Source organism: Eublepharis macularius, chromosome 7 (assembly GCF_028583425.1).
Source record: "Eublepharis macularius isolate TG4126 chromosome 7, MPM_Emac_v1.0, whole genome shotgun sequence".
NCBI lineage: Eukaryota > Metazoa > Chordata > Lepidosauria > Squamata > Eublepharidae > Eublepharis > Eublepharis macularius.
Genome location: NC_072796.1, coordinates 44,954,529 through 44,973,610, shown reverse-complemented (window position 1 = coordinate 44,973,610; position 19,082 = coordinate 44,954,529). Strand labels below are relative to the sequence as shown.

General features: G+C 41.1%; 1 protein-coding gene across 2 annotated transcripts in view; it reads right to left on the bottom strand.

Moving 5' to 3' along the window:
- SLC22A23 (solute carrier family 22 member 23) overlaps positions 1–19,082 on the bottom strand; it is a 157,130-nt gene that overhangs the window by 41,158 nt on the left and 96,890 nt on the right. Inside the window, exons 4-6 of one of the 2 annotated variants that reach the window (XM_054984725.1) lie at positions 16,897–17,065; positions 7,850–7,977; positions 5,313–5,435 (exon numbers count right to left, since the gene is read on the bottom strand). In XM_054984725.1, the coding sequence (XP_054840700.1) occupies positions 5,313–5,435; positions 7,850–7,977; positions 16,897–17,065 (420 nt within the window). The remainder of the gene's footprint in view (positions 1–5,312; positions 5,436–7,849; positions 7,978–16,896; positions 17,066–19,082) is intronic. The other variant, XM_054984726.1, reaches the window with a different exon arrangement.

Sequence of the window (19,082 nt, the reverse complement as noted above, 5' to 3'; positions counted from 1 at the left end):
CCTTCTGTATTTTCAAGCAGATCCTACATTAGCTGCCCCAGTGTGCCTCTGTACAGCCTATCTTTAGCATAGTTCTGACTCAAATTAGTTTGCAAGAGCTTCTTCCAGTTCCACTCTTAAGGCTAAAATAAACTGCAGAATGGGTTTAGCATCATGCTTTTGTGCAGAAACCTTTGTCCCCTTCTACAAATTTAAAAACATTCAGACTGAGGAAGGATTCTGTGTTACTTGCATATTGCATCAAGATAATTTTTTACTGCCCCTGTAAAAAAACTATCCTGATCTTTGTAACAATTGGCAACATGAGCCTCTCTTAACCTTGGAATTAAGTGGATTTCCTCTTTTCCATATACAGGAGATTTCCTTTGATGATTTTTCGAGCAGTGACTTGGGGAGAAAGGGAAAGGGAAAAACATGTTTTGCTCCTATTCTTGCAAATATTATTATATCCTTTCCTGTACACCACAAGCATTGTTATTTGTAACCTTTGAAATCCAAGGACATTATAGGGAAACAAGTACAGACCTAAAGAAATCACGCCATTTATTAAGAAATAAGATGCCCAAATAATATAGTCTATCAGCAGCCATATTCTCAACAGATGAATATTCATTCTTTATACATATTAGCATAGAGATGGGCATGAAACGGGGGAAAAAATGAACCCTGAATTTCGTAGTTCGTCGTGTTTCACGAACCACAAACTTTCACGAAATTGTCCTGTTTCGCGAAACGATTTGTTAGGTTCGTGATTTGTCAGATCCCAGGGCTCTACAACAGTCCCCTTCATACCCAGAGATGCCAAACTCGCAGGGAGATTTCAGCAGGCTCTCCTCCAGCCACTCTCCTAGTTTGGTGAAGATTGCAATACATTGACTGGGAGATTGCCTCCCTTCTGACCCCGTTGCCACAGGTGCCACGGGCTTGGGGAGGTGGCCTACAGCACCCCCCTTGTGCCCTAATGGGCACCCACCAATTTTGCCAGATGAGTTCTGTTGGTAGCCACCCCCTCTTCGTGGGTCTGGGATTCTCTCACTCCAAATCCCAGCAACAGCTCCTCCCTCTCCCTCTGTCTACTGGAACTGCAATTAGGAGGCACAGAGTTGTGCCTTTTATAAGAAACTCTCACATAGAGCAGAACAGGAGCTCTCTGCTTGGCAGACAGACCTGTCTAACAGGGTTTGGAGGGATGAGACTGGTGTTCCCATTGCTACAGAAGGCCCATCTGCCCCCTGCTCGTTGCTCTCATAGAACAGAATGGGAACTCTCAGGTTGGCAGGGAGAGCTGCTTATCAAGGTTATGTGGGCCAAGATTGGGGTTTCCATGGCAACAAAAGGTCTGCAGACATTCCAGGCCTATGTTGCCTAGGGAATCAATGGATCGGTGCCAGCCTGTCTGGCATCACGAAGCATTCACGAATCAAACGAATTGGCCTGAAAGGTCACAGATTTCATAAAAAACGTGGCCCCACAAAACATGTTTTCACGATACACGAATCGTCCCAATTCGCCAAGAAAATTGATTCGTGTTTCAATTCCTGCCCATATCTAGCACAGAGTTTATTCCCACATACACTGGCAACCTTTTCTGCTATGCTCAAAGTTGCTTTTGGAGATATGAATTTGTAGAGAAAATTAATTATGCAATCATTTTCCTGCAAGTAAGTCCCACTTAAATAAAATTGGACTTACTTCTGAGTAGATATGCTTAGAATTGTTCCCAAAAGCAAGCACCTATGTTCAAACTCAGAATATATACTACTGCAGCAATAGATTTTTAATTTTTGTGTTGTTGGTTGCTTTTAACCGTTAGGATATTGTTTTATTATACTAATTTTGATTTAATTGACTATTTACTGTTTTCCATTATCTTATTAATTGCAAGCTGCCTTAGTTAAAAGCAGAGGATAAAATACTGGAAACAAAATAAATACAACAGCAGACATGAAAGCAGAATTTTAAAAAAGATCAGGATTCTTGTTTCCGTTGCCTATCAGTATGCTAGCCTTCAATCAATATAATGTATAAATTGCATAATGACATCAGCGTGAGCAGGAAATGCATTCCATAATTAAGTAGCAGATGTTACTATATTCCCTTCCACTGTATAAAGAAACAGAATTATATTACATAAAACTCTGGAAAAGTTGTAGTCGATTTGGTATCATTATAATACAAAAGTAATCCAGCAAACTGGCATGCAGAGCGCATTGCAGAATTGATTTTGTTCCCATGTTTTGAAGGAACAGGATCCCATGATACTGTAGTATTATTTAGTATATGCCTCATTCTGCATGGCACAGTTTAAGTCCACAATACTGTACCAACTATTCATGCTGATCAGTACTGAATCGGCTTGGGCTCCTAGCATTCTGCTCTGCGCAACCTCAAGGTGATTTGGTAGATGCTTAGCAATGTTGCAGTGTTGGAACCCAGTTTTTTCACTACCACCACCCTTCTCCCTGTCCCTGTATTCACTGATTGGGCAGTCTCATGCCCACCAGTTTTTTATTTTCGAACATAAACTCTGGTTATAAAGAAGGGTGGGGGGAAAGGGAAATCCAAGAAGTGATCAATGAGGAATGTGGATTGCCCTCAGGGATCAGGACCCATATTGTGCTTAAAGGGATAGAATGCAGGAATGTGTCACAGCGTTGTGACTCTCCCCTAATTAAAAGGGGGGTGGAATTGGATACTCATTTGCTTGGGGTTTGTTTCACACAGTCATTTGAGAGAAGAGGGCATAGTGCTATGATCCTTATCTGTAAACTTCTCCATGTGCTAGCCAAGATTTAGGTGGAGTTTTTTAGATTTAGAATCTACAAATTAGAAGGAATATAAGTGCAGTAATGTTCCAGCGTTACTACCCATTTTGTTTAATGAAAAAAACTGTGGAAATGGAGAGCGGAGAGTAGAGTTGGACGGGAGTAGTTAATGGCGGGTGGCCGACCAATCAGCTCCTGGGGGAAGGAAGGGAGGGGGGAAGGAGAAGCAGAAAGGGAGTAAGAGTTCTGCACATAGCACACCAGTGGTGATGTAAAAAAAAAAGTAGCGGTATGTCTGGGAGAAAAACAGACAAAATTCAATTCTGCATCCCATGTTTCCCTTGCACGTGCAGAACTCTGGAGATCATTGGATGCAGAATAGAATCTGAACTGCTGAAAAATGACTGTGTGGAAAGGGCCTATATTTAGCACTTTCACTGTGTTAAGTTTTTCTTTTGCTAAAGGACAATTTAACTATTCTTCTCATTTTAGAGATTTATTATTCTCTGTCCAGAATCATTAAGAGTACAGCAGAAATGTATTCTATTTGAATATATTAAGGTGTCTGCAGAAGTCATATGAGATAGTATCTGTACATATATCCGTTTCACAATAAAATAGGCAACAACCACAGCACTCCAAATAACATCTGGTTCCAGGATACATCTTCATTGTGAAAAGGACATACAAGTAACTGATCCAATATGATAGTCTGTCTACAGCTGAAGATGCTGTGAGTCTTGTGGTATGAGTGAATAATGTCACAAGGCAGAATTTCTAATGTACTGAAACAGAATTTAAACCTAGATTCCTCCCTCCAGAATACTGGAAGCATAATACTGTTGTCGCTAAATATATATGTATACACACATGCCTACCCCCAATTCCATCAATATTTTTTCACATTCCAAAAAGGCTTTTCTAACAGTTGCTTTTACCCTGATATCATTTTTGAAATATTTCAAGCCTGCCTCCAGAATATCATGGGTGGCTTGCCAGATCATATTTCTTTTGGTAGATAACAAAGAACTGGCAGAATTTTATACAATGCCTCTGTTACTATAAACAAACAAACAAACACAACACAACACACATACAAGGTAAGTTTCCACAGGCATTAATGAGTCTGAAACACAGGTAACTGCAAATACATTTTTTCTAGTCAAATCTCCACAAGAGCAAAATAGCTAAGGAAGTAGTTTTTTTTTAAATAAGAGATGCTGTCTCCAAACCCTCTTCTGTTGTGTGTATCTCAGTGTATCAGGCACTTTACCTACCGAAGGAGACAAGCCAGCTCTATAGTTGCTACAGTATGCTTTCCTTGTTTGCATCTGAGAGCTGAGCTATATGATTAGCAGTTTCCTATGATGTATTTATTGCTGGACTGTACTTCTTCAGAACTGCAGGTGCAGGATCAAATGCTTGAATGCTCTCCACCATAAAAAACCTCCACTTCTTCCACATCAATTTGCAATGTGGCCAAATCTCTGGATACTTAAATCCAGAGACTGGAGCCATGAACAGACAAGACAGATCTTTCTACACACCTGAAAAATGTTCCAGGTTGGCTACCCCTACCCCCAAATCTAAACAAACGTACACTTGGAGGCTAAACGTCCCAAAGTAATAGAAGTGCTGCCTGTTGTTTAAAGGAACAAATACCTTGTGTGGCTGTTGCTAGGCAACCACAACAGTATTGTCAGTTTAAGCCTTAGTTTCTGTCAGGAAAAGGCAGGGGAAGGGGGCAGGGCCCCTTCCACGCCTGTTTTGGTCTTTGAGGGAGGACTAATCAAGGACAGTCTTGGCAGCAACTGTTAGCAGGCCTGGCTGCTTACTACTATTCAACATCAACTACTACACAAAAGCCAGTGTGGTGTACAGGTTAGTTTCAGACTAAGCTCTGAGAGACCTTAGCTTGAATTCCCACTCTGCTATGAAAGCTAACTGGATGACTTTGGGGCAATCACACATTCCCAGCCTAACCTACCTCACAGAGATGTTGTGAGGATAAAATGGAGGACAGGAGAACAATATAAGCTGCTTTTGGGTCTTCACTGGGGAGAACCATAGAGTATAACTGAATAAATAATAAATATAGCTGAAGACGACGAGCAGATAAAAGACAGGTTGGCAGATGGGTGGGAAGAAGAGAAGGAAGCAGGGAAAGCGGAGAGGATATGAGGACTGCCAAGAGAAGGGAAAAGGAAATACTAGGGGAAGGAGATAAAGGGGGAAATTAGATTCCTTCTCCCACCCCGCAGTTCCTTGTACGTCCCTCACTTGTATAAAACTAACATGCTAGAGAGAAGATTTCAACCTGACAATATTCTGACATACCTGGTTTGTATGTGCAGGAAGTTCTTTAAATATGAGGGACCATTCCAAAATCTGACTTTCACCTTCTGTGCTGTATGCAGCTGTATTGATCATTAACAGGTATATCAAGTGAGGTTGCTTATCTCAGAGTTCAGATTTCACTGAACACATCTAGGGCCCTGATTGAACCTGTGTACATTGCAGCCTGGAGAAAATGTGTTTATACATTACCTCCAGTCTGGCTGCTTCCCACATCCCCCATCTGGAACTCCCTGACCGCAAGCCCATTAGAGCTCCGCGATGGGTTGCTCTTTTCCTCACTTCCTGGCAGAGCTTTAGGGAACGACCTGAGGCCTGTGAGAAGGAGCCAACCAAACAGGTAAATGGAACTTGTTGGACTGACAGAGGAAGAGTTTTCAAGAAAGGGTAACTTCATGGCTCCACTAGGCTTAATACACAGTCTGTCAGAGAACACTAGTAGCAATTCCTGATTAGGCCATGCCCACACAGGGTTATTAAAATTTAAGTGAGCTCTAATGTTCCTATTCAGTCCTGGCTACAGGATATCCAAGAGCTGTCTCTTCTAACTAGGTAGTCCTCAATTTGTAATCTATAAGCAGAAGTCATTTTAAGACTCTACCTTCCCCTGGACAAACAAATGGAAATACTGCCAGAGGATGTAGTGAAGGCCACAAACATAGGTGGCTTTAAAAGGGTATTAGACAGATTCATGGAGGAGAGGTCCATCAGTGGCTACTAGCCAAGGTGACTAAAGGGAACTGCCACATTCATAGGCAGTAATCTTTGAATGCCAGTGCTAGGAGGTAACATCAGGGGAGGGCCTTGGCCTCTGTGCCCTGTTTGTGGTCCACTAAGTTAAATGGGCTGGCCTAGATGCACCATTGGTCTGATCCAGCTTGGCTTTTCTTACATTTTTATACTAAATATATTATACTATGCATTACTGTAATGTAATTCAGTATAGTCTCTTTTGACTGGCAAGCTTCAAGGCTGATCAAGTCAACTGATATTTCACCACATTATGTGGGCAGCATGAATTTGTTTTATGGTAAATGACATGTGCATTGTAGATTGGGATATGTTGAGATGTTTTGTACAGTTCACGGTCCTGTTTAGGACAAGATATTTGATCTCTTCCAACACTTAGAAATACAGAAACACTATACAGAGGAATTTGATCTCTTGACTAGAGAGGGGCACGAAACGAACCACGGAACAAAATTCCATACAGAATGGCTGGTTCGTTTGCACCGAAACACGCGTTCTGTGGGAATGCATTTTTATGGAACAAATTTTTCCAACCATTCCATGGCCGGTTCGGAGTTTCACAGACCCCACGCCAGTATCAGCCCATTGGCTGAACCCAGTGCAGGGTCTGTGAAACTGTCATCCCCTGAGCAAGAGAAAGGGGCTGTCAGTTTCACAGACCCCGTGCTGGGTTCAGCAGATGGGCTGAAACCGGCACGGGGTCTGTGAAACTGACAGCCTCTTTTTCTGCTGCCCAGGCTGTCAGTTTTATAGATCCCATGGCAGAACCCAGTACGGGCTCTGTGAAACCGACAGCTGCTTTCTCCTGCCACTCTGGCAGCAGGAGAAAGAGGCTGTCAGTTTCACAGACCCCGTGCTGGGGGTTCAGCCCATCGGCTGAAAGCAGCACAGGGTCTGTGAAACTGATAGCCCCGTTTTCCTGCTGACCAGGCAGCAGAAGAAAGGGGCTGTCTGTTTCAAACGCCCCGCACCCGCTTCAGCAGCCGGTGCAGGGTGGTTGAAATGCCATGAAACATGAACCACAAACTGGGAAAAGGTTGGAAGTTCGTGGTTCAAGGTTCCGTGGAATGTTATGAACCACGAATCACGTGGCTCGGGTTTTTTTTGGTTCGTGCCCATGTCTACTCTTGACTCATGCAATTTGCTGTGAGAATTCTGCTGTATCAAAAAAAAATTGCACATGGAAATACTTTCTACATTGAAGTATTTGTTTCTTGACAATCACTTGATGATAAACATCCTCCCTTCTACTCTATTATTATTTATTACTGTGAAGTGTAACAATTTTCTTTCCTGCTTTCTAGGGTATGAATTACCATCTCTCTTTAAATCAAGGCATGGTTCCTAGGATTTTATCACCCTGTTCCCATACCTAATTTTAATTTTGTTTGTTTGGGAAAATTAAACAGAGATATATATTCTCCAAAAATGTCCCATTTCCTAACAGTAATAGACCAAAATCAGCATCTAATATTATTACAGAATCTCTCTACTAATGTATATACTTCTGCTCAGATAGATTACTCACACAGCATTGAAAATTGGGCTATTGTTCAGTCCATTGATTGTTGAAATTTACATGCCTGATTTTCTTAAGTTTATTCAATGTTACTTCTGCATTCTGAGGAATGGAATGAAGTGCATAGCCCTTATTCAGAAATGATACCTTATGCTTAAGGAAAACTACAGAGAGGGGATGCAAACCATTCTTTTCCTTCTACCTTGTGTATTTTTGTGTAAACATTCTGAAGGCAAGTTACAGGCAAACACACATTTCCAAAATCGTGACTCATTGAATTCCCAAAACACAGCAATAATCCAAAAAGCCCATTATCTTCCAAAATAAAAGCAAGCCACAGAATGCAACTTTTTCCTCAGGTGACGACTTCAGTTTTCTAGGAGGGTGCTCATATGACATAAAAACAATTCATATGCCTGCATTATCACAACCGATCACAGTAACAGTCACAACCACTCACCAGGCATTACTCCTTTGATATCACATTCTGTGTTTGTTCTGTTCTTGTGAGTTAAGTGAAGGATGAGCTTCTTTGCTGCTTCAAACTGCTGTGTGGCCATCAGCCACCGAAGGGATTCTGGGAAAATACTTCAAAGATGAAGAATACATTAGTGGAGGCTTCCAAAAGCAGTCAATGGGAAGTTCCGTATGTATAGCAAACAACTGTAGTTTCAAATAGCATAAGAACAAAGCTGATCTGTACACTGAACCCAGCTTATTACACTGAAATTTAAGGAAACATTATTTGTATTTTCTTTATTTTATAAGCTTGTACAGTTAACCCATTCCAAAGAGAAATTGCTTGCCAAAAAGCTCTAATACGCACACAGTGATATCAGGGGAAGAAAAGCCCTTCTAATCAATCAGGGTCAACACCAACAGTAATAGTCAAGTGAACATCCTTTGAAAAAGAAAGATCATACTGACCTCCCTAAAAGCCATTAAGGAGGGACCCTGGCAGACATCCACATGCAAGCGGTTCTAAAACATCAGAGCAACAGCCCAAACTGCCAGATTCCTAGCTGCCAGATTCCAGAATGCATTTTTCAAACAAATGGGATTCCCAAAACAGAAATGGACATACATATCTATACCAGGAAAACTGGTCTTATTTGAAACTCACCAAGTCTGATGTAAGAGCAAGTTTCAACACTGTGTGGTATGGGCATTATTCAATATAAAGGTTATGGAAGAATGTAAATGGAAGCATTACATTAGAAAAACTGATAATCTATGAAGAATTTTCAGGAAAACTGATGTAGAGAATCCTGGACTCCCTAACCTTTACAAACTACAATTCCAGAGAGGCTTTGGAGGTACCCCTGACAGTTAAAAACCTTGTCATCCGTAGAACTAAGAAAAGACTGTTGAGGTAAATATGCACAGAGAATGAGGCAGCTAGCAGTGACTGATCAAAGTCATCAGGAGTTACAGAGTGAGGACAGGTAGCTATCACGTGACAACAGCCAGGTGATGTATTTCTCTCTATATGTCAAGGACATTTGGGCTGGCACAGTGAGTCAGCACTGTGCTGTGATAGGCTAGTAATCAATATATAAGAGAACAGAGTCCTTTACTTTTGGGGGGCTCCAGCTCTGAAGGTTGTCTGGCGAAGCACTTTGTCAGCCAGCATGTCTGTAAATGTATCCACCTGTAAATATTGTTTAATACACCATTTGTACTAAAGCTCGGTGTGTCGTGTCTTCTCTTGAACCTGCCACTGAGGCCAGTGCAACATAAGCAAACTCGACAAAGACAACATAAAGCAAACAGGGAAGAGAAGGGTATCTTGACTTATGTGCTGGGAGAAAGGGAATGAAGAGTGTGTAATATAAAATGGTTGAGATATACAAAGAAGAGAGAAGAATGAATGTTTTTCACATGCTGTCATAGCAGTGCTTTTAGGAAAAAAACAGTGCAATTCAATTAGAATACATTAAGTATTGCAGTTAAACATGATAGTTCAATAACAATACTTTAGAAAATCTACTTCGGACCAGACTAAAACTACCTTTATTTTGTTTTTATGCCTTTTCTGTTTGTATGGTGCAGTAAGACAAAACGTGTTTTTGGCACCTTAAAGACTAACGTTTTATTTCAGTATAAGCTTTCACAGTCTAAAACCCACTTTGACCAATGAGGAATTGAATAAAAATGTATTAGTCTATAAGGTAAGTCACTGGAGAAGAAAGAAGGGGGTGAAAGACTATTCTACAATTAATCATTTCCTTGTCCCTTCATTTACCTGGATCACAAATATAAACAGTTTCTCCCATATGGAGGCAAGGAAAAAGTGAATCTAACTCAGCAGTCCCAACAGGTAGCTTGTGAGCTCCTGGTAGCTCAACAGATGTTACGGAGTAGCTTCTGCATTCTTAGAAGACCCAGGAAAAGATGGGGGGGGGGGAGATCTATTCTAGGCCTCTTGATTTAAATAGACTGTGGATTAAGCTGGGATATTTGAAGTGCTTATATTTCAAACAGTGGTCTGAGTGTAACTCAGTGTAACCTTTTTTCCAATCAGAAATGTCTAGCTAGTTCAGATTATGACTTTGAGGCACTTCTCAGGGCTGAACTACACACTATTCACCTACCTCGTGATCACCCTGGGGACTTCAGCAGGATGCCAGCTGTGAGTCCCCTGCAGGAATTCAATTCAGAAGCACAGCAGGGACCCAATTTAGATCAGAACCATGGCACAGAGGAAGGTGGGGCTCCTATCTTCCCCCCACAACTAAAATGGCCCCAGGGATGTTAAGTGCACATGCAGCCCCGAAAGGGCAAATAATTGTAATTGTTTATATACTGGCATTAGACTTTCCATTCTTCACTGCTTAGAGAAAATAAAACAATAAAGTTCTGAAATGAGCTAAAATTGTGTTTTCTGTTTCTATTATGCAAGTCAATGTAGAAAGAAATTCATTTTGTTCTCTCATTTGTGCAGATTTGATTGAGTTCTAGAACATGTTGTTTGAATGCATGCCACGCCACAGGTAAACTAAACCTATCCTCTTGCGGCAAAAAACAGGACAGGGCCACCTATCTGCTTTAATGTGTGCTATTGTCGTTGAACCTTTGGCAACCCTGGGCAAGGAAGAATATATCAGGACTATCGGTGGGTACCAGTAATCTTAATATCTCTCTGTACGCAAATAACATTGCTTTGGCATTAACTTGCCCTGTGGCACCTATTCATGCTGTACTTAAATTAGGGCTGTGGAGCCCCTTCTGGCTATATAATTAACACAGCAAATGAAAAAACAAGTTACTGGTCCTGAATTTTTCAGCTCAGTCACAAACCATTATCTTCTCACAATTATCAACCGGTATGGTCTGAAAACCAGTGTAGTGTTTAGGGATTATTTTAGCAGAGAATATACAAAAATTTTACAAGGCCAATAAAATCTCTCTTATAAATTCTATTAAAGCAGATCTTAGGAGGGAGGAAAAATTTGACAGTTCTTGGTTGGGAATGGCTTGCTATTATGAAGCTGAAAGTACTTACCAGATTTTTATTTGTTCTGTATCATGTTGTAACTCAGATATCTTTGACAAGAGTTGGCAAAACTTTTAACAGATTTCATATGGACCAACTGAAAAGCCAAAATAGCTATATCCACTATGCAGTAATTTTTTGAAAAACTAAGTTTGACTTGTTCTAATCTTTTGATGTTCTACCTTTCTAGACACCTAAAATATACGTGGGGGACCTACAAGGACTTGGGGGGGGGCATCCCATTTCCCCTCTTCCCCACTATTTCCTCTTTCCCTTCCCTGAAAGCCTCCATAGCCTCTTCCCTTTTCCTACTTCATTTTCTCCTTCTCGCCTATCAGCCAGCATTCCTTTATCTGGCCGTGTCTTCAGCTTTCCCTCCAGTCATCCCCCAGGCAGTCTCTACTGGGAAACGTCTGACCCAGTTGGGCAGTACTGGCCACCAGAATAGGCCTGCTGTGCAGAAGGGAACCTGCAAGGGCTTGTGGGCAGCACCTCCTTTCTCTCTATGTGCCAAGCTACAAGAGACGAATTACACTTGCCTGGCAAGTGAACAGACTCACATGTATTTCTCTCTGTTCACTTGCTATTCACTTGCTCTCCACTTGATCAAGTGGAGTGCAAGTGAATGGCAAGTGAACAGGGAGGAATACACGCGAGTCTGTTCACTTGCCAGGTAAGTGTCATTCGTCACTTGTAGCTTGGCTCTATGACACCTTCCTCACACTATTTCCTCTTTCCCTTCCCCTCGCAACCTCCATATTCCCACCTTTCCCTGCTTCCTTCTTTCCTTTTCACCCACCCACCAACCTACCTACCTTTTATCTGCCCCCTGCAAACTATGGCTATATTTATTATTTATTTACTTCATTTATACGCCACATTGCTCCATAATGGAGACCCAAAGCATCTTAAATCATTTCCGTCTCCTCCATTTTATCTTTACAACAACCCTATATGTGTGTATGTGTGTGTTGAATTGCTCAATGTATTTTTTTTTTTGGATTTCATTTTTTTCCTGCAAACCTAGGGTATTTTTCAAGTTTGTAGAAATCTGTCTTGTCTGTCCATGGCTCCAGTTTCTGGATTTAAATCTGGCAATATTGAGAATTAGATACAGTCAGTGCTTTTTTTTCTTAAAAAAATGGTGCCAGTACTCATGATGTTCTCCCCTCTCAGCCCAAGTCCTGAATGCCCAAGAGGTGCCTGTACTTCATAAAGAGGTGCTGCTAGCACGTGTCCCTTCTGAACCTCCCCCCACCCCGGGATATACTGATGTTGCAATGGATCAGATAGGATGGAAATTAGTAACAGTATGTTACTAAGCAATATTCTCATCAGAATCCTTTACATTCTCTTTGCTGGTAGCTCAAGGTTCTCTTATAAGAAGTTGAAGGTTCTGCATGCTAATATAGCTATAATCTCAATATTAGTACGTTGAAACAAAGTGGGATGTGCTGTTTCTGCTTTTAACTGCTTTATATGGAATCGATCCGTGACTATCTCTGGAGAAATTACTAAATAGATTTAAATATGGTATAATTAGATTTGGTCATGTAATCAAGACACTGTGACTAGAATGGAAATTGGACAACTGATGGGTTCAGTATTTACAATGAAATGAAGTTAAATACATTGAAACAGGTAAGTACCTGATCTGAATCTCTGATTAATATTATGGACACCTGAAAAAGAGCACTTTCCAAGATTTATCTTTTGTTGGATGATGGCAATGTAACAAGGACTCACGCACAACAACCAGGGTCACAAAAATTAATCATGCAAGTTTGATATAAATTTTTATATTATATCCAAAGTGCAAAAGTGCAAAAGTGCAATATATATCAAACAAGATTTAAAGTGCATATATATACAAGAAGAGGTAGTCTATCGGATTAACAATAAATATGTTTCTATATACAATAAATGTTCTAGTGGTGGGAGAGTGCAGACAGATGGAAACATGCACACGGAAAATGTCCATATGTCCAAGAGTGGAAAAAGGACGTGTCCAAAGACACCTAGCCGACGGGCTACAGCTTGCTATTTCCAATTCCCGTTTCGGTCTTTCTTCATCCTGGGCTAGACTCTATGGACTATAATAAGACCCAAAACATTGATGTGCAAGAGTTCAACGCACGAAACACACGGTCTTTTTTTTTTGTGACCCTGGTTGTTGTGCCTGAGTTGTCTGTATAGCCAGGGGGTTCCCTTTGTTGGTTTGCTTAATGTAACAAGGACTGCAAAAATGAGGGTACTGTGGGCACTTAGCAGGGCACAATACATTGCCTAGAAGCTTTCAGTTTGGTAAGCTATAAAGCTGTGTAAGGGGCAACCCCTGTGTCAATCAATATGGAAACATAACAGAACCAGTATACTGTTAAAGTTACACAACAAAACAGAAAAGTTAAAAAAAATACCAACGAACCTGAACCAGAATTGAACCCCAATTTAAAATGGTTCAATTCCCTGTTCATTACATACCAAAATAGGACTTGAGGAGATTTTTTTTTAAAAAATGGCTCTCAATGGGGAAGAGGCACATTAGTAATGTCACCAACTGGCTTGGAAAAATATGTGTAAGAATCAGCAGCTGATGTTTTCCATGGCAGAGGTAAATGACATCACATTAAACCTCTGTTAAAAGGGACATTTTTCTCCAGGTCAGTTGTCAAGCCTACACATTAGCCAAAATAATGTTTCAATTTTTCACTTCAAAAACAAACATGAAATGCATACAAAACTAGGACTGCCACCCTTCTGACAAGACTCCTAGTCAATGATTTGTTGCATGTATAAAGTCATTTAACTGTAAAAATCACTAATTAAAAATGCAGCTGAGCCCGTATGTTAGTGACAGATACTGAAAATTCCTGGAATATAGAGAGCTATATCTGTTTTATGTATCTTTATGGGGTATGAATTCTGGGAACTGGTGAGGCTGCTGAAGAGTCTCTGGTAAAGTTCCCAAGGGACCCCACCCAAATAGCTACTATTTCCGGTGTTCCTTAGGAGAAGAATGACTATTAAACCAATTTAAGCCTGAGATGAAGATATACACCTTAACAGCCAAAGTAAACACTATCCTAAATATGTGGTCCCAATAAGAGGATGCCATATTCAAGTCCCTGAAATCTGGTTGACCTAATTTCCACAGTATACAAATGTCTGTTGATCCTGCATATCAAGCACCTTAACTGTTGCCTTATCTATCGGTTCTTTTGCATCTCCTCCTGCTAGCTCCCCCACTCCCAGTTAGGGAAGGGATGCTAGAATACATCTTTTTTACTTAACCCTTTGTTTATGCCAGGATTCTCACAGGCTCTCTTTTGAGATCAGCAGCAAAGCTACTCTGAGAGGGAGGGGGGGGGCAGGGAAAAAGGCACTGGGCCCTCTGATCTCTAGTTCTGTTGCTGCAGCAGCACACGGCTCTGCATCTATTCAAGTAAAGTGCAAGTAGTTCCTGTATAGTTGCTTGTTTTTCTTCCAGGTCTTGAACCCTTTGGAGGTAAGTGCTTTCAAGTCACAGCTAACTTAATGTGATCCCACAGTTTTCAAGATGAGACTTAAGAGGTGGTTTGCCTGCCTCTGTGTAACAATCCAGGACTTTCATAAAAGGCCTCCCAACCAAGTACTAATTAGGGTCAACCCTGCTTAGCTTCTGAGATCTGATGAAATTGAGCTAGCCTGGGCCATCCAGGTCAGGCACATACACTTTAGCTTGTAGCAATAACAACAACATTCGATTTACATATTACCCTTCAGGATAACTTAACGCCCACTCAGAGTGGTTTACAAAGTGTGTTGTTATTATCCTCACAACAATCACCCTGTGAGGTGGGTGGGGCTGAGAGAGCTCTGAATGAGCTGTCACTGACCCTAAGTTACCCAGCTGGCTTCAAACGGAGGAGTCGGGAATCAAACCTGGTTTTCCAGATTAGAGTCCTGCCACTTTTAACCACTACACCAAACTGGCTCTCAATTAGTGGCTTGTAGCAATTAGCCAGCTGGGAGAAATGTAAATACTCATAGATAGCTGAAGTACGTTTTGGGCTGCTATTCTGTGCACAATTACCACCTATTGATCCCATGTGATGTATTTTCAGGGGAGTGCAAATAGGATCACAACCTGAAAAATTAATTCTAACTTTACTCAGAAGTAAATTATTTCCATTTAGACAGGACTGTCTTTTAAACAAGGCTGCACAGTATTGTAGCCTTAAATATGTCAAATATCTCCCAGTAACACACAGTAATAGCGAGTCTAAGAATTTCTCTGCACCAACAATTAAGAAACTGACTATAAAAGTTCAAATAAATATTTCATAACCTCAGCCAGTTAACTGAACCGTAAGAAGAGCTGTCTCAGGCTCCTTGCCAGCTGCACTGCCAGACCATACTGCTGCTCCAGGATTGCAGTATCTGAGTTTGTTTTTTGATTAGCATTCCAATAAGCTGATGGATCAGTGTATAGAAAATAATCAAGTAACAGGAACAATTCTTTCTCTTTAGAGTATTTAATACATAGCTAGAAGGAAGAGAATCCACCTGTGTAGAAAGTCTCAACCTCATAAGTTTTTGTGAACATTCAAAATGTTACCGGAAAAATATTTGAAGCGGAGCTCAATAAACAGAAAAAAAATTATAAACTAATTGAACTAATTCCATGCCCTGCATGCACTAGGTAATGCTACTCAGTTTGGCTACTTTTGACTTGCTAGTGCACCATCTAAATTATTTTACAGTTTTGGAAATACAGAAGACCACTTTGGATGGGACCGGCATATTTTCGGGACCGCCTCTCCCTGTACGTTCCCCGGAGATCACTTTGATCAGCGAATAAATATTTACTTGTGGTCCCCGGCCCTAAGGAAGCCCGCCTCGCTTCAACCAGGGCCAGGGCCTTTTCAGTCCTGGCCCCAGCCTGGTGGAACGCTCTGTCAATGGAAACCCGGGCCCAGCGGGACATATTATCGTTCCGCCGGGCCTGTAAGACAGAGCTGTTCCGCCAGGCATTCGGTGATTGAAGGGGGTGGTGCCATATCGGCCTCCCACCTTTGGGGTGGGGGAGGGTTCTCCCCACCACTGCACTTTGTTAATTTGTTTTATTGTTGTATATTGATTTTAGTTCTTGTTTTTATCGATTTTAACTGTTCACCGCCCAGAGCCCCGGGGATGGGCGGTATATAAATTGAAATATAAATAAATAAAAAATGTCTGATGCTCTCAACCATAAAGAACTTGGGAAGGGATTGATCAACAAGGCCTTTTTGTATTTTTGAGAGAGAGAGACTCTGTCTTTTATCATATTATTGTTGCTTCTGTGGAATAATCTGGAAAGCCAGAAGGCAGCATGATTTTTTTTAAAAAAATTAAAATGTGGAATCTGGGACAAACAGGTACTGGGTGGCATCATGCTCAGATTCTGAGAACAACTTGGTCAATCCCAGTTGTACATTTGCTGAGAAAAAGGGGAATGAGAGATCAGGAAGGCACTTACTGGGGAAAATCTGGCAATAAAGAGAAAAGTGCCTAATCCTTTCTGTGTCTGCCCATTTGTTCCTGCAAATGACCCTCTAGCAGTACAGTTCTAAGCAGAGTGACAACCTTCTAAGTCCATTGAAGTTACAGAAGTATGATTCTGTTTAAGATTGTACTGTATGTTTGATTAGATTAGATCAGATTAGCCGTGAATGGGCTCAGAGAGGATAAACATAAGTATTAAAATTTATGTTAAAATTACATTTTCCCATGTGAACCTGGAAACGAACCCCATGGGGGTGTGTGTGAAAAGCCACTACACCAGGAGAGAAAGGCAGGGGAAAATCAGTGGGTGCGGAGGAAGTTAAGCACTCTTGTCCACTGATTCTTTTGTGTAAATGCCTCCAACTTTTGCATTGAATACAAAGGAAACATGATGTTGGGAACCCCATGTCACTTTTTTAAAATCCAGTTTGGTGTCAAGTATTCAGGCTTATTAGTTCCTCTGAAAATAGGAAACTACAAATACTTACAACCAGTAAAGTAACATCAGTAGGAAAGGGCAGATGATGACTGCTTGGAGAATTTGCCAGTCCCTGCAGAGGGCAGCCAAGCCTGGCATGAGGAACTGCCCTGCCATTGCAACAAAGCTTGCCACCATGGTAATCATGAAACGGTGACCAGGAGGGCACAGCTCTATCCCTGAAAAAAATTGAGAAGGGAAAAAAATAAGAAAGTATGTTGGAACTGTTATATGTTTATAAAATCAAAGTTATAAATTCTGAAATAATTACTGAGTGGAAAAGATTTCACATAGTCCAGTAATATTTTTAAACCAAATTTCCCCATCATTCAACAATATGCAAATGACATAAAGTTCTATCATAGCATGGGGTAAGTGGGATGAGTTCTATGGTAAAATGGCAGGATATAATCTAATATCTAATATATAAATATAAAATAAATATTTCTTGCATGCTAGAAGTCAGATTTTTAAAGATTATGAAGATACAGTCTGATAGCTAAGAAATGTCTCTTTAGCACAAAAATATTTTCCAACAGATTTTAGCATGGAAATTATTTAGCAGCTATGGCTGCAAGTAAGTTTCACACAAACAGCCATGGGTACGCACATGGTACCAAAATACACCAACATTTTCATGGTTGACTTAGAACAGCACTTTTTCAGTACACACCCACTAAGACACTTCCTGTACTTGAGATTTATTGATGACATTTTCATCATCTGCAATTTCCACCTTACCATCAACCTGATCATGAATCAATCCACACAATAAGTACATTTTCTAGACACCACTATACCAATAAACGATAGATGCTTAAAAACCACCTTATACCAGAAACCTACAAAACAGTAAACATATCTACATGCCTCCAGTCACCACTAGAGATGGGCACAAACAACAATACGAACAAAAAAAGCCATGAACAGCCAAATCCGCTGTTCATGAGCAAGCTGTTCATAAGGCCCCGTTCCCAGCGAACATGTATTTGTTCCAAGCCCTCTTCGTGGCATTCGTCAGCCATTCATAGAGTCAGACAGTCTGGCGCCTTTCAATCAATTCACCTGGCGACATAGGCATGGACTGTCTGAACTCTGTCTGAACTCCTTCTGGCTTGACACCCCTCAAAGTAGCTACCAGCAGACAGTCCAGTTTTTTCCACTGTGAAAAGAAAATGACATGAAAGGGGGAGACCCATGGATCATGCCTTTCCTGGGGTGTAATCTCTCTGAAACTTGGGGGGTCTTCAGAGGACAGTGAGGACTATGTCCCCTGCAAATTTGGTAAGTATTGGACATTGGGAAGGTCAGTTTGTAACCCCTCAAAGTAGCCTCCAGCAGACCAGTTTTTGCCACGGTGAAGAGAACATGACATGAAAGGGGGAGACACATGAACTCTCCTTTCCCCGGCTCAAGTTCAGCTAAGTCCCAAGGGGGCCATTCTAGCTCCCACGAACCTCCAACTACGAACATGTTCATGAACATGTCATGTCCGTCGATGTTCATGAATCCCTGTTCGTGGATGGCAACGAACAACAAACACTGTGTTTGTTTTTTTCCTGTCCATGCCCATCTCTAGTCACCACCCTAAACACACCAAACAATCCATCAGCTACAAGCTCTATGTTACAAATGCATTTGTTCCAATCCCTCTGACAGAGATTCTCACCTGCAGGATCTACAACCAACATTTTTTGAATTACAATACCCACCTGATATAGTAAGAAAACAGATTGACAAAGCCAGAATGATACCAAGGGATAACCTGCTACAAGACAGACCCAAACGAAACTACAATAGAACACCACTGGTGGTCACATACAGCTCTCAGCTCAAATCAGTTCAACGTATCATCAGTGACTTGCAGTATATGCTGGACAATGATACTCTTCTCTCACAAGCATTGGGAGGTAAACCTTTTCTTACCCACAGACAGCCCCCTAACCTAAAAACACCTTCTCACTCATAATAATGTACTTCCCAACACTGACACAGACTCTGGGACAAGAGCCTGCAATAAACCAAGATGCCAACCCTGTCTCCATATTTAGTTCGACAGCATGATCACTGGAACTAACAACATCAGTTACACCATCTCAGGCTCATTCATTTGAACAATGGAACAGGGCTGAACAGAGATCCAGGATTCTCATCTCACTATAGATACTAATTTCTGCTCTAATCAAGCTGCATTGT